At 39.9% G+C, this 20501-nt stretch overlaps 1 protein-coding gene across 1 annotated transcript in view; it reads right to left on the bottom strand.

Annotated features, from left to right (window-relative positions):
• Window positions 1-20501, bottom strand: part of FRAS1 (Fraser extracellular matrix complex subunit 1) — a 422802-nt gene that overhangs the window by 40818 nt on the left and 361483 nt on the right. The window contains exons 52-59 of the mRNA XM_054591913.1: window positions 18303-18453; window positions 17048-17207; window positions 14716-14884; window positions 12378-12624; window positions 10786-11130; window positions 9053-9213; window positions 8343-8490; window positions 2631-2836 (exon numbers count right to left, since the gene is read on the bottom strand). Coding sequence (XP_054447888.1) covers window positions 2631-2836; window positions 8343-8490; window positions 9053-9213; window positions 10786-11130; window positions 12378-12624; window positions 14716-14884; window positions 17048-17207; window positions 18303-18453 — 1587 coding nt within the window. The remainder of the gene's footprint in view (window positions 1-2630; window positions 2837-8342; window positions 8491-9052; window positions 9214-10785; window positions 11131-12377; window positions 12625-14715; window positions 14885-17047; window positions 17208-18302; window positions 18454-20501) is intronic.

Raw genomic sequence — 20501 nt, 5'->3', positions numbered from 1 at the left:
ATGGTCCTTTTCCATTGTAAAAATTGATTAGTCTTATAAAGAACTTTGAAAGGCTTCCTGTTAGGCTTAAGATACCTTTATGCTGTAGAATTCCCAAATGTGCTGCCAAATGTTGTCACATCTGAAAACAGCTGAGTAATGAAAGTCTCAGAACTTAACCTAAATCCCTGCTTTATGGAAAGAAATTGTGTTTCTCAAACTGAATATTCTCTGCTGAGGATTGTAGCCTTGAGAAATGTAACATACGGTCACAGCATTTTAGACAATGGAGCAGCCCTTTAGCAGAATCATGTGGCAAGTGGGATTATTTTTAGTCGAACCATTTAAAATCCACTATACTATGTATTGCACAGGCTATGTGGGTATAGAGAACTTTCATTCTCATACTTCTCAATTATACTAAATGTTGGGAGAACATCCCTGTAAACATTTAATGTGGCTTGCTAACTTGTTTTTAAATCTCTGAAGAATGTTCCTTTATTTTTCTGTCACATCTTTCTTACAATAAGAATTTCTTTATAGAAAGTATGAATTTAGTGGCAACTCCTCAGGATACCTTTAAAAGAAGACATTCTAGTAAATGATAAGTTCCAGACATATTGCTTAGCAAGTCAAGAAAATGAAGATTCCGAAGCGTGCTTATGACTAATGATAGACTGTCATGTGGGTAACATTTAGACTATTAGGCTGTATTTCTTTATAATTTTATTAAATGACATACTGTCTCTTGAATAGGTAGAGAATGCTTTTTTGAACTTAAAACAAATACAGACACGTAGACTTAAAGATAAAGATTGTATCTGTAGTATTTGTGTGTATGTTTAAACACATGTTTCAACCTGCCACCAGTAAAATTCTCATAAAATACATAACTGAGACAGGGCTTTTATGAAACATAAATGTGTAAAAGACTGGGAGTTCCAAAGAAGAAAGCTATGACTTTTATTGTTATTAAATGTGAACAGAAGAAGAATCTGGGGTAAGTGGGGATGGATAAAAAAAAAAACAAGTCTTCTTACACTAAACTTCAAAAGGACTAATCATAACCCCCAAATTTGATGCTTAGGATTGTATCAAAATCAAAGACTTCTGTCCAACTAAGAACACCATGGTCAAAGGTAGTAGGTAAGTGAGATAAAGGGAACATACGTTTATAATATCTAAAATGTCTAACTGGTAAGAAATTAATATTTAGAATATATAAGAAAGCACAGTATACCAGTAAGAAAAAGACAGCAATGTGATAAAATAAGGAACAAAAAATAAAATAATAATTTTCAGTAAAAGGAAACTCAGTAAGGTAACAAGTATATAAAATATCATTAATTAGAAAAATGCAATTTAAACAAGATGCAACTTTTACATATTAGATTAACAAAAAGCCAAAAGATGAGTAAAACTAAGTGTTGAAGAGAATGTTGGGTTTGGGCAATACTCATGTACTGCTAGTGACATTCTGGAAAGCATTCTGACACTACTTTTTTCAAAATTAAGCACATGTATGCCATATGGTACAGCAATTTGGCTGCTGGGTGCGTAGCCAAAGAAATTCCCAGTCACCTCTGTGAGTGGATATGTATGAGGCTGTGCACAGCCGCATTAGAGGTGGCAGAGTGTTAGGAGGTGACTGGAGGTTATCACTGTGGTTCCTCATTGTCTATTGCTGAGAGCGGGTGGGTAAACATAGTAGATACATTTCATAAAATACTAAGCAAAAGTCTGAAGCAACAGACTTGGTGTACACGTAAATGGCATGGGAGAATAAAATACATTGCTGAGTAAACACAGTAAAATTTGAAAAAAGTACAACACAATGGCAATTTTATGAACTATAAATTATGCACATAAAACAACAAGCATTTTTTTAAGAGCAAATACAAATTAAAAGATACACATTAAACACAAGAGATTGATGAGCTTGACGGTGGGGAAGGGGATGTGGCTGGAGAAGAGGGTTGAAATAAAATGAATAAATAAAATTTAAAAAGAGCCTTGAATGAAATGAGAACTTGTGCCTTGAACCAAAGGGTACAATTGACTCAGCTCTCTGCAGCTGAGATACAAAGATGGAAAAATGTGATTCTCACTCAATATATATTTTTGACATCCACTGAGACACAGGCTTTGATTCTGGGGCAATCATACTTAGTGATTGGAGTTTCTCAGGAGTTCCCATGCACTATGCATTGCTATTAAAGTACACAGCCAAGAGAATATTCTCCTGATTTGAATCTGCTCAATGTCTTCCTATTTGGTCCTCTAAGGAGGTATGTTGCCCTGGGACAGGAGCCCGGGTATTAGAGAATTGCCTCTTCTTCCTTAAGGTAGCACTGGTGGAGTGTCTCCAGCTCTAGTGTTGTTTCAGATGAATAGGAGCCTTATTCATTTGATTCTGTTAAATTCCAAAAATATTACCCATCATCAGTTTCCCAACTTAATGATAAATGTATTTGGTTTTAAGTGGAAGACCAAGAAGATAGACACAGAATGTATGATATTACTAAAAATATTATCATTTAGTAAGAAACTTTCTATGGTGTTCAGAATTTGTCTAAATACTTCACTATGAACAAATGAAGGCATCAAGGAAGAACAGAATCTCATCTTTCAGCAACTACAGGTCCACTTACTTTCTCCCCTTTCAGAAACGTAATCCGTGAAGAGTCCGCATTTCTTCTCTCCTCGAAGTCCTCCATGACCTGAGCTGAATGGCTCTGAGTATAGCACCTCACCGATGACTCATAGCTCAGGTCTCCACTCCGAATGATAGGCACATGCAGGACGCCCTCCTTTTCCTTCACAAGGAGCAAATCCTTAGCAAACTGCATGTTGGGCACTGGTGTGGGGGGCAGAAGGGAAGATGGAGGCATTGTCAGAGGGAGACACAGGGAGGCGGCCACAGCCCTCGTCCACCCGCAGCAGCCACGTGGAGGGCGTGCTCCAGAAAGGGCCAACCTAGGCTAGCAAATCACAGGTGGTTAGCAGATTTCAAGGCACGGTTGCTACTCTCAAGACAAGGGAACTGTTTTCACTGTGACTGTGGTTCCAATAAAATAGAATAAATCAATTTTGCACCTGTTTTTGCCCAGCTTCAGGGTATGGTCAACATCTCAAATGCAGACAGGTAATCCAAGTAAAAGAATGGGCCACATGTAAGAAAAATTTCGATAGAGACTTGAATACTCAAAAAAGTTCACTGCTTTCTAAGGCTACAATAAGGACAATAAGAGGGAAGTCCACTGATACATGGCCACTCACATTGGTCCTGGGGACCGGGAAGACAAGAGCGAAGAATTGGGACACTGGTGAAGACGAAAGAGCAGGCGCTGTGTAAAGGAGGTTGACTTTCAGCTCTGGTCTTTTGTTGGCAGATTTTCCTATTTTCAAACCAAGCAAGATCTCTTGTCGGGATTCTAATGTCATATTCCCTAATTTATTTATTTATTTATTAAAGATTTTATTTATGTATTTTTAGCGAGGGGAAGGAAGGGAGAAAGAGGGGGAGAGAAACATCATTGTGTGGCTGCCTCTTGAGGGCCCACAAATGGGGACCTGGCCAGCAACCAAACAGGGACCTGGCCGGAAACCCAGGCATATGCCCTGGACTGGGAGTCAAACCGGCAACTCTTTGGTTCACAGGCCAGCACACAATCCACTGAGCCACTTCAGCCAGGGCCACGTTTCCTAAATTTTAAAATAGCAACCAATTAAAATAAGAAAAAGAAATTCCATATAGGTCACAATTACTCGTGTCAAACAAAATATCCATGTACCGAAATATCCAGTGGGTCCCCAGTCTGTGGCTACTGCCGGATGATCACCTGTTCTCTTATACTCCCTGGGCCCCATCTGACTTTAGGAAGGGATCGTAGCCAAATCGTGGTTAAAACAATGGCTTGGGAGTAAACGGGCTTGAATTTCCATCCCAACCATGCTACTTATAAGCTGTATCAGTAGGGCAATCTACTTAGATTTTCCGAGCCTTGGGATTTTTTAATGCATAATAAACTGGAAATAATATCTAACTCATAGAATTATCCGGAGTATTGAATTTAATAAGAATATGTGTGCATGGTGGCCAGCACAGTATCTGGCACACAGCAGGCACTCAGATTTTGGTAGGAATTATTATCATGAGGTTTATATGGCCCCCTACTCAGACTTCTCAATATGAAGGTCATTTGTTTCTCCTTACTTCCTATAATGCCTACAGTAATGCTCTACATTAAGGCATGCCTCCTGAGACCAACATTTTGTTGACTGCCCAGTTGTTAATTTCTTAATGAACAACACAAAGAAGTAGTCCCTCCAATCATATGTCAAATTAGCTTTTGGAGCTGCAGGAAGCTGACCCTTCAGCTGTAGATCCCCACTTCCTGGCTGTGTCCTGGATATGCCCTGCGAAATCTGAAAGGGGAACAGAAAGAGTAAGCACCCAAGCATCCTGCAAGGCAGCATGTAGAAAGCTCTGTTTGCGCCAGCTTGCCCACTGCTCATAACTGTTGGCATTAGCAAAATAAAACAAACCCATGATCCTAGGTAAGCCTTATGGTTACCATTTATTACTAAGAAAAACCCAGAGGATACCTCTTAAGAGAATATTACACGTAACGGAAAATTGACACCTTTAGCATTAGGCCCTGGACAATGACCATTTAGGGCTCTGTTATCCAGTAAGATGGTCTGTGCTGTTAAGAAAGTGAGTGGCAGTGAAACGACCTAGCACAGAAACACAAGAAGAAAGCTTGTTGCCAAGTAAAAAGCAACACAAGGAAGAAAGCTTTACTGTTCATGGCAGATTATCTAATGCTTTGGATTGATTTTTCTTGCTGGCCTGACATATCTACTGCTTTGGATTGATTTTCTTGCTGGCCTGACAGGCATCACGTCAGATGAAAGTTAAAAGCTGGAGTGGTTCTCTTTTCATTTTGTTGATTGTTTCCTTTGCTGTGCAAAAACTTTTTAGTTTGATGTAATCCCATTAGTTTATTTATTTTTTGTTACCCTTGCCCAAGGAGACATACCAGAAAAAAATATTAACACAAGAAATGTCCAAGATTTTACTGCCTGTGTTTTCTTCTAGGATATTTATGGTATTGAGTCTTACATTTAAATCTTTAATCCATTTTGACTTTATTCTTGTGTCTGGTATAAGAAGGTGGTCTAATTTCTTTTTTTTTCATGTATTTATCCAATTTTCCCAGCAGCATTTATTGAATAGACTATCTTTACCCCATTGAATATTCTTGCCTCCTTTGTTGAATATTAATTGACCATAAAGGCACGAGCATATTTCTGAGCTCTCTATTCTGTTCCATTGATCTATATGTCTGTTTTTATGCCAGTACCACACTGTTTTCATTACTATGGCCTTGTAGTAATATAAGGTAGTGTGATAACTCCAACTTTGTTCTTCTTTCTTAAGACTGCTGTGGTTATTCAGGGTCTTTTGTGGTTCTTTATAAATTTTTGGAAAATTTGTTCTAGTTCTGTAAAATATACCACTGGTACCTTGACAGGAATTTCATTGAATCTATAGATTATATTGGGTACTATGGACATTTTAATAATGTTAATTTTTCCTGTCCATGGACACGGTGTATGCTTCTACTTATTTGTATCACCTTCAATTTCTTTCTTTAGTGTCTTATAATTTTCTGATACAGGCCTTTTACATCCTGGACTAAATTTATTCCCAGGTGTTTGTTTCCTTTTTCATGCAATTGTCAATGAGACTGTTTTCTTAAATTTCCTTTCTGACAGTTCAGTATTTTACTGAATTCATTGATCAGTTCTAGAAGTTTTTGGTGTGATCTTTAGGGTTCTCTATATACAGTATCAAGTCATCTGGAAATGATACAGTTTTACTTCTTCCTTTCCAATTTGGATGCCTTTTATTTCTTCTTCTTGTCTGATTGCTGTATCTAGGATTTCCAGTGCTATGTTGACAAAGAGTGGTGAGAGCAGACATCCCTGCATTGTTTCTGATCTTAAAGGAAATGCTTTTAGTTTTGCCCATTGACTATGATGTTGGCTGTGGGTTTGTCATATATGGTCTTTATTATGTTGAAGTATGTTCACTCTATTCCCACTGAATGGGAGAACACATTAACCAATGATATATCTGATAAGGGGTTAATAACCAAAATTTATAAAGAAGTAATAAAACTAACACCAGAAAAACAAATAGTCCAATTTTAAAAAATGGGCAAAGGACCTGAATAGACACTTCTCCAAAGAGGACATACAGTTGGCCAACAGACATATGAAAAGATACATAACATCACTAATCATCAGAAAATGTAAATTAAAACTAAAATGAGATATCACCTCACATCTGTCAGAAGGACTATCATTAATAAATCAACAAGCAAGTGTTGTAAGGATGCAAAGAAAAGGAAATCCTTATGCACTGTTGATGGGAATGCAAATTGGTGCAGCCACTGTGAAAAACAGAATGGAGTTTCCTCAAAAATTAAAAGTGGAACTGTTTTATGACCCAGTGATCCCACTTCTGGGAATATAGCTGAATAAACCCAAAACACTAGTTCAAAACACTATATGCACCCCTATGTTCATTGCAGCCTTATTTACAATAGTCAAGATTTAGAAGCAGCCCAAGTGCCCATTAGCAGATGAGTGGATAAAAAAAAGCAGTAGTACAATTATTCAGTGGAATACTACACAGCCAGAAAAGAAAAGGAAATATTACATTTTGCAACAGCATGGATGGACCTGGAGAGTTTTATGCTAAGTGAAATAAGCCAGTCAGAGACAGACAAACACCACATGATTTCACTTACACATGGAATCTAATGAACAAAATAAACAAACAAAACAGAAGCACACATATAGAGACAGAGAACAGGCTGACAGTTGTTAGAGGAGGAGGGGTTGGGGAGGCTGTGTGCAAAAAGTGAAGGGATTAAACAAAAACACACTCATAAACACAATAACAGTATAGTGATTACAAGGGGGAAAGGGGGAGTAGAAGAGGATAAAGGGGAGGATAAATGGTGACAGAAGGAGACTTGACTTCGGGTGGTGAACACACAACACAATCTATATAATTTTATTAACCAATGTCACCCCAATAAATTCAATAACAACTTTTTTAAAAGCTACAGTGGAATTGTTTGGGTTTTGTGCTGTCAAAGACACTTGTTTTCCTCTTTAACAAGATATTAACCCTCATTTCTATCCACAAATTGAGAAATAGGAGAAGGAAGTCTTAATTTAGTAGTTTTCGTAGTATACTCTTTTTGTCATTTGATTTTTTACTATATAAATGAATAAATTATTTAAAATAAATAAATTTTTGAAGATCACTCTGCTGGGCTGCCTGTTCCTTTTCTGGTGACTTTTCATTCCCTGTAAGAGTTTAGTAATGGATTCTATTGTCAACCACTGGGGGTGCTGACTAGGTCCTTCTGCTTGAGATGGAAGGTTTGCCTTTCTCTTGTCCACTCAACTCTAGAATCTGACAATTCTAAATTTCATCAATTCTTCCTAAGAAGCAACTGTTCTTTCCTGTTCACCCTCATGTTACTTAGGTTAGGTCTTCAGTGGTGATTGACATTTTGTTCATATACATAGTGTCTCTTCATGCTTGTACATCATCTACAGGATGGCTAGCATTAGTTTCCTAAAACAAAAATCACACCACTCTTCTGCTTATAAGCATCTGTTGCTCCCCTCAGCTTATGAATTCCTTAGGCTAGAACAAAAGACCTCTTTAGATCTTGACTCCAACCTGTCTTTCCATTTCATTTTCTTCTATTTATCTCCAACCAGGCTCAAAGCAAAAGTAAGCATCTTACTGTTTTCTAAATATGTTTTTTAAAATCTTATACCTTCTATATACTATATCTCTTTATTTGACAAAGCTTTATCTTACTATCCATTAGATAAACTACTATCACACCTGAAGATTCAGCTTAAATATCAACTTCTTTGTGAAATCTTCTATGATTCTTCCACACAAAGTTACTGTTCAGTTCCATCTGCTCCAACAATACTGGATTTATTGCACTGTTCAGTCATTTATCATGATATATTCTAATTTGAACTTTGAGAACATAGCCCAACCAAAGCATATATATTTTTTGTGTACCTAGCAGAGTTCCAGAAACATGAACAATCATTTCTTTCCCATATTTCTATGTAAAAATGTGTGCATGCATGTGCTGATACATGCATGGACACAACACACACGGACACAACACACACACACACACATCTCTTGAATGAAATGTGAATGAGTTCCAATGTCATATACATGGAAGTTAAGAAAAAGACAGAACTACAGTCTGAGCCACCAGCTGGCATCCCCAATCTCTTACCATCCTGAAATGTGTCATTAATTGCAATGATAGCATGGAAGGGTTTGGTCAGTTCAGCCCCTTGTGCTGAGCTAAGGAAAACCACAAATGTCTCCAGTCCTTCAATTACTGGATACTGAGTGTCATCCAAGATCGTTAAGGTGCAATCCTGGAAGAAAAGTCAGAATGTTAATTAGACTTATGGTGGTGGTCATTTTGCGATATATAAAAGATCAAATCATCATGTTGTATGTCTGAAACTAATATAATGTTTTATGTCAATTATATCTCAATTTAAAAGATTTTTAAATTAAAAAAGAAAAAGAAACAGCAAAATTCAAGCAAATCTTACTGAAATACCAAACATATAACACCCATTTGTTTTTGGGAAATTAGGACAAAAGAAACAACTTGCCTTTCTTTGGTGATCTTACATTTTTAAATCCATAAAAGTATACTCTTTTTTGTTATTCGCTCTTAGGTGTTTTGTTTCTAGATATTTACATCAAACAAGTGTGGTTTTTATCCTAAATCTGTGGTACTGGATATCAGATGATGAAAATGTCACTTGGAGAGTTTGTAGACAATCCTTCTAAATTTGTTCTTTTGTTCGTATGTTTGTGTTTTTGAAGACAGGGAAGATAGTACTATTACAAGGGGAGTTTAGCATCCTCCAGAGAGTTTGGAGAGTACTACCAGACTCACTCGACCTTTCACCGCTGTGTGCTCACCTGCTCAGTGACACCTGGCCTGAATTCAACCTTCCTAGAGCTGGGAACATAGTCAACTCCCGGAGTGGCGGAAGCTGGGTCTGAGGGGCGCGTAGCACACCAGACAGACGTGAAGGTAGAAAGGTCAGTTCCATGGCGGATAACTGGAATCTTCACTGTGCCTGAAATAAGATCATAGAGATTTCCATGGTCAACCTTAAGCCAGAAAATCAGTGGGGCTTTCACAACAACATTTTCTTCAGAACAACAGTAGTTTAATCCTCTGGCTTGTCCAGTCCAACTTCAGGGATGCTCTTGCACTAGCTACTCTCAGAATAGCTGAGGGGTATCACTTCCCTTCTACTGACACTAGGATGAAGAGCAGAGCTGGAGGACAGCCTCCTGGAGGCCTGCTGGAGAGATAGTCCTGAGGGGAAAGTGGTTTTGTGCCTTCACAAAGGAGACTGTTCACAGAAGAAGAGCAATGAACTTAAGGGAGGGAAGATCCATTGAAAAACATCTCGAGCCTATTCAGGGAAAAGAAACTCCAAGACTAGTGCCTCGGGGACGAGCTAGAAAATAGTCAATTAAGAAAGAACCAGCTAGGGGAATCTATGGGGCTTGAAGCTGAACATTCCTAATTAAATGTTCCTAACTGGTTTGATTTCCCCATTTTGTCTGAGTGGTACACACATCATTACTTAAACCACATGTTCTTATTGCTTATCTTAGGAATGAAGCTCATCTTCTGGTCCACCGTGGCTTCATAGTTCATAGGGTCCTAATGATATACATGTATATTTTTAGCTGTTTTCACAATCAAGGAATCAAGCTCAGAGAGAGGCTATATGAAAAAAATCCATCAATTTTTGTAGTCAGTATGTTGGAGATAACATGTAGGCATGGTTGGGCATTTGGTGTATGGGAGAGGAAACATGGCATAGTAATAAGGTCTGGATTCTAACCCAGCTCTGGCAGATTAACTGTTTGATCTTTGATGATTTACTTAACCTCTCTGGATCTCCATTTGCTCTCCTCTAAAGTGTTATCTTCTCTACATAAAATTAAGTGAAAATGCATGAAACACACATTGCATGGCACCTAACATTCTGTAAGTACTCAAAGATATCAGTTCCCACTACTCCTCAAAATATCACCTTCAAAGAGGTGAAAGGCCTTGGTCAAATGGCTCTCATCAGTAGATATTCCTCACAACTGCTTTCCCTTCTGGTAGGATGTCTGCCAACAACAAGCAGAGGCTCTTTGTGGATCCAGGAGAGGGAAGGAGCCGGGGTGGGAGAAATCTGCCCATTGACTGCTTTGAGCTGTTATAGGAATGAGACAGTTCCATCTGTGAAGACTCTAACAATTTAGAATGCATTTGTTTTAGCAGCTAGATGTGTACTAAATAACATACCTCCATTCTTAAAAGATCACATTCCCCTCCCTTACGAGTCAAAATGCTTAGCACCATGCTTTCCCTCTGGACCACAGAGGTCAGCCAATGAAGCCAAAAGCCAGGTCCATCCCTGCCATTGGTAACCAGAGAAAGAAGAGTGAATGAAACTCCCTATTCTTCATCTCCTTCCATTCTTGGTTGCAATGCCTAACAATACATAATGTCTCAGACCAACAATGGTGTCACAGAGGAATGGCATTCTCAATGTCTTAAGGACATTCTCAAACCTAAGAGCAAACCATTCAAGAAAATGATCAAGAGATGGGTGATGGAACCCTGTGATGCTCTTCATTACCTGCATCCTCACTGACGGTGAAAGCCGTGTTGCCCAGGGACACAGTGGAGGCGTCATTGGGACCACTGATTAGCACCTTGGCTGATGACACCCTTCCAATGCGGGCATTGTCAGAAGCAACTGCCAGGGCAATCTCAAACTCTTCTTCCTCTTCATACTCGCTGTCATCAATGAGCATGACGTCGCAGGTGGACATGGTGACACCAGGCCCGAATATCACACGACTGTCAGCAGATCTCCCTCTTGATTTAAAGTCAGAGCCCGATTCTAGAGCATAGAGGCTGCTTCCCATAGCTGACTTAGGGATGGTGTAGCAAATCACAGAGACACTGCTGCTGGTGTCCCCTGAAAGACGAAGTGGCAAGGAAACCAAAGCATTTGAATGAGTGCTTTTCAAATTTTAAAATCTCTGATTAATAAGTGAGCTTGGTTCCCTCTGACATATTCCATCACTCCTTGTGTTCACACTCTGACATGGAACCTTCCTGCACTGCAGTCTCTTTCGAGCTTATGATACAAGCCACTTGGTGATGTAATATATCCCAGATATTTCACCAAACAACTTAAAATGGATTTCTTATCCTGTGAATTTTGTGCTCTGTTAATTCACAAGACCCATTGCCCACCATCTAAGACCACAGAGGGTGGAAGGATAAGAGATGTATTTGGTACTCTAAGTAGCAAAGTAATTGGTCTTCAAGGTAGTGCTATGAGCACAGTTTACTGCTTTGCTTTGAGTAAATTTCTGCACTTTAATGCCCAGGGAAAAACAAGCTTGTTTTACAAAAGGAAAGACAAAACAAAGCCCACCTCTCTATACACATGACTTTACTTATTAGTGCTGTTACTTCCATGGGTGATACCCTGTTCTGGTCCTTGTATGCTGGTTCTGAGCAGTCAGTGGAGGCCTGCTTGTTTCCCAAGGTACACCGCCAAAGGTTTGTATTATCTACCATGTTTGTCACACATATACCCAGTTGGCAGATTCAATTAAAAACCTGACATCATCAGTTACAAGCATAGCGTGGCTTTGAATGAAGGTTTAATTTCCATGAGTTTTAAAGTCTCAATATTGCACAATTATAAATCCATGAGATCTTTGATTTGATTTTCCGTCCCTCAAGAACTGACCTTTAGTACCTACATGCAGTTAATTTCTCATCTGAGCTCTGTATGTGACACTCACACAAGGAAATCTTTAAACACATTTCCTGTCTTTTAAGAGCTAAGATAGGAAATCAGTTCTTACAAACTGTAACTTCTTTCCCTGACCAAGGCTATAAATATTTTATGGAGTGGGTGATTGATTAAGAATCCTGAGTACTTGAATATTTGCAAGACCATATATAAAGTCTTCTAGTCCCATTAAAGAATAATAGGTGTGCTAACAACCTCAACTAACAAGAGAAGCCTCTGATAGTGCTCACTAGGTAAGATCTTTATTAGGGTTGTGCTGTGGATTTAAATGAGTTAATACATGTAAAGTACTTACACACATGAGTTAATATGGTACGTGGGCACTTGGTATATAAAAGGGACTCAATAAACCATAGCTATTATATAGCTCTTTGTCACCTTTGGCGCCAACAGACCTTTTCTTTCAATAGGTGCAAATAGAAAACCAGCACTCTCGTTGACCCGGTAGGTCTTCTTATCAAACTCTAATGTGGGTTCGTCCTCAGTGTCATTGATAATGACCTTCGCCTGGGTGAACTCCCCTAGAAGGGCATATGCTGGCATGCTGAGCTCCACGGTGAAACTCTCAACATTCTCAAACACGTCATCATCATTGATGACAATGGTGCAGGATTTGGTGTCCTCTCGCTCATCAAACTGTACCTGTCACAAAGGAAACAATGAGTTAAGCTGTGCCTCAGGTTCTCCTGCTCTGTCCCCCTCAGAATGTCATGGGAAAAGAGGGCCCAAGTCCAGTGAGCACTGAATGCAGTAGTTGGTTCTTCTGGCCCCAACTTTCTGCTGTATCACCTGAACACTTGCTTACCTCTCCCCATTCTACACCTGCAGCTGGGACTGATTGACTGCATAGGGACGTGGACAGAGAAGACATCATCTACCATTTGGTGATTATAGTAACAGGTAGGTAACTATTCACGTCCTGTTTTGTTAACAAACGAGATAGCAAGAGTCATTTGATTACTTAGTCCTCCTTCTATTCACAGCAAATTTAACTGGAAAGACCTTTGAACTTGAAGTGTGAAGTTCTAGGCTAAAGTCCTGGTTTTGTTAGTTCCAAGCTGGGTCAGGCTTTGAAACTTTACAAACTTCAGCTGATTTCTCATCAGCTAAATTTACTGCATAATGAAGTTTGAATTCAGGAAAAGTTACACTGTGAATAAGTCAAACTAAATTTTAACTTTATATTTGACTAGATCCTTTACCAATAAGAAGGGCTAGATCTATAATGTGAATATACTAGCCTGGTACAAAAGAGAGAGAAATGATTTTATGCGTATATAATTGTGAGCTTACAAGGATTTATTGTGGTTTTATTTTGTCTAAAAATAAGAGGAAGATAAAACCTTCAAATGGAAACAGGGCTATAGATTTGTTCAAAATTGAAAGGGTAGGAAATGGGCCTGAGATGACTTTGTGTAAACAAGACAAGTGAAACATGTGTAAAAATAGTCATAAACCTCTAAAAAACACATAACTTTCATCAACAGAAATTACTATCTAATCAGCTAATCAAATTTTTGCTAAGCTGCACATTTCAAAACACTCCCAACTAAATGAAACACTGCACAGATCTCTATTTAGGATCTAGAACACACTTCCTTTTATCTTTCTTTGAAAAACAGGAGTACATGCCTCTTTTTATCATTTTGTTAAAAGATGCTTCAGCTTATCTCTTCTTCTCTAATTCCTCATTTAAATCTGACATAAGGGGTCTTAGCTTAGCCCAGCTGAACTGCCTCAGAGAGAGCCCACCTCTCTTTATGATTTCTGTTGTTTATATTGCCATAAGAATAATGAAATTACTTTGAAAAAAACATTTAATAAATAACTAACAAGTTCCAGGCATTGTGTCATACATAAAAGATGACAAATACAGGGCTTTCTGCCATAAAGGAGATTACTATTTAAGTCCCCTCCTTTCTCTTTTGCTTTCATTCTCTCCCTTTTCTCTCTCGCTCACACCTTGGCACTAATTACCATCACTGCTATATGGAGACTTACAGATTTTTCTCTCTACCCCGGACCACTCTCTGCACTCCCTGCCAACATTTGTAGCTGTCCACTGATTGTCTCTAAGGCAACTCACACCTAACACGTTCAAAACAAAATCAAGATCATGCTCTCACCAAACCTGCTTCTCGTATGGTGTCCTTTCCTAGTAAGGGGCGTCACCATCCATATTTCTCTTCTGCCCCACTATCTATTGCACTGCTAAATTCTATCAGTTGCTGGCTTACTCATCTGTTAAATCCTTCCACTTCTCCCTTTACAATTGCACTTCTTCACTTTACAATTGCAGCTTAATCTCCCATCATGTCTCACCTAGCCCATCTGAGAGCTTCCCAACTGGTCTCTCCACACTGTCTCTTCAAGTAAAGAAAGTGGAGAAAAAAAGGTTAGGATGCCAAAGGCCGAGTGTAGAACCTGATGCCTTGGGGATTGTTTTTTTTTTTTTTTTTTTTTTTTTAGCTGGGCTGGGGGGTCATGAGTCAAAAAGTAAAGACTGAGAAGCTAGATACCACTTCAGCTTTGGCAGTGAGAATGTCGATAGAGATTAGTCAGACTGTGAAAGACAAAGCTCTGTGGGAATGGAATACAGGAAAATCACTTGAGAAAAGATGCCAATGGATAGTGAGGTGGGATAAAAAGAGTGGGAAGGTGCCACCGTAATGGACGGCCACGTCACGGCCCTCTCAGGCAGCTCAGGAGTCAGAGGCTGCCTCGCCTGCCTACCTGGCCAGCATACTCCACGTAGTCCTGCTGCCCAGGCTGGGAGCTGGGCCTGGAGCTGGAGCTGGCGGTGCCTTGTTCGGTGCGACACAGGACGATGGAATATTGGTTCAGGTTCCCAGTCCTCTGCACTGTGACGCTGACAGACCCCGCCTTCTCACTGACATTGTAGCTAGAAACACACAAAGAGGGAGCCTCTGAAATTCTGCCCCTGGGCTCCAAAGTCTGCCTGTTCAATGCAAGTCTCTTCTGGTCGGTTGATGGTGTCAGGCATTTCAGAGAAGAGGGAGTTTGATTGCTATAAGATGGGTTGTAAATTGAGGAAACATGTTCACCTGAGGCAGTCACAGCAGCAAGTGACCAAGGAAGCTGTGGATGCAGAATGGTACCTGCCTCGTTTTCAGAGAAAGTGGAAAGTCATTTAGAAGATGGCAGCACAAAGGAGCTATGAACTTTGTATTTCAGAACATGGGAAAATAACAGTCTGTCCTAGTGTGACAGAGTAATCAGAACAGGTCAGTGGGCTCCCAGGGAAAAATGCTGCTGGGAAAGCAGTGGCTTAGCTCAGGGAGGGGCTGGCTGGATCAGACCTCCAGGACATGTGTAAAGCATGAAGAGGAGTCAGGGCAGTGCCGGAGGTAAGCAAATGAGAACTGGGCCCACGAAACGAAGTTGAGTAGACAAATGGAGCTTAATGAAAGTGGGGGAGGTGACACGGTGCTATGGACTAAATGTTTGTGTCCCCCCCAAATTCATATGTTGAAATCCTAACCCCCAATGCCATTACATTAGGAGGTGAGGCCTTTGGGAGGTGATTAGGTCATAAGAGTAGAGCTTTTATAAATGGGATTAGTGCCCCTCTAACCCAGAGGGATCTCTCATCCTTCTCACATATAAGGTAACAGAGAAAAGACAATGGTATATGAACCAGAAGGGGAGCTGTTACCAGACACCAAATCTGCTGGCACCCTCATCTTGGACTTCCCAGCCTCTAGAACTGTGGGAAGTAATTGCCTGTTATTTTGAAGCCACCCACTCCACGGCATTCTGTTAAAGCAGTCCGAATGGACTCAGACACAGAGCTAACTTATCTTGCTGCTAGGAATTTGTATTGCTGTTGCAAAACAGGAGGCAAACTACGCATGTACTATTATTCACAATAAGTATCCAGCAAGTGGTGCGTCAACTGGGCTTTGTTTTTCATCAATGAGGACGGGCACTGGACCCAGGCTTTTGTTTTGTTGCTGTGAGGCTGGCAGGCACAGCACTTTGATGGGTTAGTCACTGCCAGCTTTGGGGGCCCTCGATTTTATTTGGCCCATTAGAAACCAGAGGGTTTCCAGCATACGTGATCAGTTTTATTCAATTAATTTTGAAGGAGACTGAAAAAAAGGTAAATAGCAGCAAAAAATTAAACATACAAAGGTTGATTCTAATTTCCCACTAAGTCTCCACGTGTGTGTAAGAATAAAATGGCCTACATCTGGGGCACATGGAATCAGCTCTGTATGTTCTCCCTTTCTCCCCTCAAGTTCCAGTTTTCATATGATTTATCATGAAGCTGATTTCTTAGAACACTGTGTCTCAGAAATGTAGATTTAAAGAATTCTTCTTCCCACAAAAATTATAATCCTAGTTACAATTTAACCTATAAAACCAGTACTGTGCTCGCCCTGCTTTATCAGCTGGCATCTCTCTGGTTGCCTCTCAACTCCTCAACAGACTACGGAAGCATCTTCAAGAGCTGTCTGCATTAAACTATGGATTTGTGCCTAATGATAGACAATCCTATGAAAACCGAAAAAGCTAGGGGGAGAATATGAGCCTGAGAACAGAGAGGATGGAGACAGAAGGCAAAGATGTTGTTCTTGTGGGTCAGCAATTATTTGCAGAAATTGAAGGTACATTTTTCCCCCTATCAGTTCTACTTGATTATCTTCTCAAATGGGAAGACAAAAACAAAAACACTTGTAGGACAGGCAGTAAAGCACAGTGGTGAAGACCACTGGGCTTAGGCCTTGGTTTTCCTGCTGATTGGCTATGTGACTTTGGGCAAGTTACTTAACCTCTTTCTCTCTCTATTGCTTCGTTGTTGCAGGGGCAACAACAGTATTCATCTCATTTTGCAAGTGTCAAACAAGGTGATATAAGTCAAGTACCTCGTACAGTGCCTGGTATGTAGCATTCAAGAAATATTTAACACAATTATCATTTTTATCATTGTTATCAGCACTACCACCATCAGGTAACTACAGCAGACCCACAGGGTGCTCCATCCTCAAACCTCTGTTTGCCTGACTCATTTCTCAAGAACAGCGCACAATTACACTTGTACCTGGTATGTTTAAAGCTGATGAGGGACCACTGGATGTGGAAGATATTGTCGCTGACCACATTGGGTTTACTGTCTTTCACCAGAAACTGAAAACTATCCATCATCTCATGAATCTTCTCTTCACGCAACACGTAGCGAATCAGCCCCAAGTTCACATCCTCTGTGAGAAAACAGGCACAGGGAATTAATCCAGGGCTGTAAAAACAGCCTCATAGATGCCCCCACTGACACACTCACTTTATTCTTGTAATGGATCATAGAGAGAACTTGTGGTCTCAAGAACAAATAAACATTTCTGCCAGATCTAAAAATAAGGTCCTCTAGCTCTGTGTGACAAAAGACTGTCTTTATGTATAGGAAATATCCTATGCTGTTGTCAAATGAGAATTCCAGGGTTTTGGCAAAAAAGCACTCTAGTAAGTGTCTATGGAATGTTAGAGGCAAGTCTGAGGGCTGACAGAGAAAAGCCTTCGACCACTTTGTGTATATGTGTACTCATATCCACCTCGCAGTAAGTGGATTTTCTTTTCTTTGGAAGAAAAGAAAAGCTAAGGTTGGAGTAAAACAGCACCTGCACAAGGCACAGATAACATGGCTGAGGAGAGCACATGAGACTGAGGACAGCGAGGAAAAGGAAACACAGCACGTGACTTGTAACACGCAGTTTCTCAGTAACTGTCCCCAGTCAGGTCTCTCCTTGGAAGACGGCCAGAAGGCTACAAAAAACTTCTGAGGAACTAAAATACAACATGGTCGGCTTGATAATATTCAAAACCAGAACACACTTCTATTGAGGAATCTACCCATGTTGACTTAAAAAATCAACAGGGACTTTAAAAAAATCCATAACCGTTAGAGAACAAAAAGATAAACCACACAGGATCACAGATCTTTCATAAAGTCTGGCGGCTGTTTTTAAAGGAAACCAAGTAGTGTCACATGATCCCTTCCAGAAAATCCAGCCCAAACCTAAAGCAATTTGGGGGCTGAGGAAGCATGGTAAAGATGATTTTTCATTCTTTTTTTTTTTTTTTTTTTGGCAGGGGACATAATTCAGAGTTATGGGGGAAAAAACCCAGAGAAGTAAAATTCAAAAATTGGATGGTTAGATGCTAAAAGATCTATTTGTTTGCAAATAGGTAACGTAGGGGTGAGAAGCTGACAGTGGCTGTAAGATCAGAGAGATAGGGAGAGTAGGGTTAGAATAGATTCCTCCCATTTCCCGGGTCCCGGGTCCCGTGTCCCGGGTCCCCACCCTGCGTGAAAGTCACCGCCGCTCTGCCAGGCTGCAGCTTGTTCTCCACGCGGCCATGCTGGGGGCCCCTCGTGATCTCATAGACAAGCTGCAGGTCCTCTGTGTCCGGGTCCATGGTCAGCAGTTCCTTCTTAGTGATCAGGTTGGTTGCCTGGAATAGAAACACATTAAATTTAATTCCTGAGGTGGGAATAAAGCAAGAACAGGACCCTGTGACTCAGATTTAATTCAGTTCAACAATGATTTACTGAGTGCATTTACTGAATGGAGAACTCTGTCAGTATTGAAGAGGCTATGAGGATAAAAACCATCCAGCCTCTGACCTTGACATGTTCACACTTTATTGGGAAAGAAAGGCTGATAAGCAAGGTAGCTGTGGCAAGAGCTATATTGGGAAATACAAAAAAGAGTGCTATACGTTTTTTAGGAGCAGGAGAGATTAATTCCATCTGAACTGGGGAAGGATGGATATAAAATGGTGGAATTTGAATCTGGCCTTTAAAGAAGGTTGGAACTTTTAAAGAATGTCACCACACAGAAAGGATGGGCACTTTATGCTTTACAGGAGTCAACTGCAATGCTGGTAATTGAGCAAGATAAATATAATGCCCTAATTTTACCTAAATACACTGCCTATATTTTAACTCAATCAGCAAATATTTCATGAGAGCAAAGGTCTGAAAGGAAAAAGGGGTGGCCAGTAGTATCAAATGTTACTAGCTCTAAAAGTAACGGCATATAAGTGTCCTTTAAACTTGACAAAATAGAGGTCAGTGTGACTTTGACAAGAGTCGACCCCTGCAGAAGGGTAGGGCTGGGAAGTAGAAAACTGATTGCAGAGTGTTGAGAAGAATATGGGAAGGTTCTGAATATGGAAAAAAATAAAATAGGGCAAAAGCCCTATTTTTAAAGCCCTATTATTAGGGCAAAACCAAATTCTACTAATTTGGTTTCATGTATTTTAAAAATTCCAAATAGGTCAGTGGAAAGCTATAGCAAAACAGCCACATATACAGGCACACCTTGTTTTATTGTGCTTCACAGATGTTATGTCTTTTAAAAATTGAAGACAAGACCTTCCACCAGTAAAAAAGATTATGACTCTCTTTTCTGTGATGCTCGCCTTACTGGAACTAAACCCACATGACCTCTGAGGTGTGCCTGTACAACTTAGCTCCCCGGACATAAGGAAAGCCACATCTGAGAGGGAATACCCCAGGCAGAAGAAAGAAACCAGTTCCCAAACTGAACTGAAGAATTCTGGGTGTGTGGGTGGGGGCAAGGATTTAATGCTAGACGTGTTACCAGGGGAGAATGATGCATATCTTAACGTGACCAAATTGGGATTTAGGAGAAACAGGAAGAAATTTCTTAAGTATCCTTCTGAAGGTACCTACAAAAATACTTCCTTCCCATCAGTGGCATATTCCAGGTGTTTCCCCAAATCTATCCTTTCCTTCTTCTAGTTAACAAACTTTTAGCTGAGCACCTGACTGTCTAGCTAGAGACTCTGTTTTCCAGTCTCCCATGCAACAGATGGGCCATATGACAAATTTCTTGCCAAAATAATATGAGTGCAAGAAATGTGTTTCATTTCTGTATCACTTGCTTGAAATATATTTTTTGCTCTCTACTTCTTTGTTTTCTTCTTCTCATGGACTAGAATATTGATGAATAGCTGAAGAGATTTGGCTATGGTCAACAGCAACAAGCCAATGATGGCAGAAGAACAAGACAGAAGGAATCTGCATCTCTGAATCATCATCTAAAGCTCTAGAATTCAACCCCGTATGTGAGGGGGAAAAAATGGGTTTGCCAAAAATCTTGTTTGTTTTTTTTCTGTAAAATGGCTTTAGTAGCACTCAGTTGTCTTTAACTTTATTCAAAACAGTTTTGTTAATTTGTATGTGACAGCTGTCACGTCAGCATGCATTTAAAAAAAATCAAAATTGGTGAATTTTTTGTGTAGCAATTTTAATATTGAAAATGGAAGAAGACGTGCAACATTGCAGTATATTATGCTTTATTATTTCAAGAAAGGTAAAAAGGCAACTGAAACTAAAAAAAAGATTAGTACAGTATATGGAGAAGGTGCTGTGACTGACAAAACATGTGGTCTGCAAAGTTTTGTGCTGGATATTTCTCACTGGATGATGCTCCGGATACTTCATCTGGGTAGACCAGTTGAAGTTGATAGTG

The sequence above is a fragment of the Pteronotus mesoamericanus genome, unplaced genomic scaffold, assembly GCF_021234165.1.
Source record: "Pteronotus mesoamericanus isolate MK-2021 breed Mesoamerican mustached bat unplaced genomic scaffold, CSHL_Meso_final contig_130, whole genome shotgun sequence".
In the NCBI taxonomy this organism is placed as follows: domain Eukaryota; kingdom Metazoa; phylum Chordata; class Mammalia; order Chiroptera; family Mormoopidae; genus Pteronotus; species Pteronotus mesoamericanus.
This window is presented reverse-complemented; position numbering and strand designations above follow the sequence as displayed.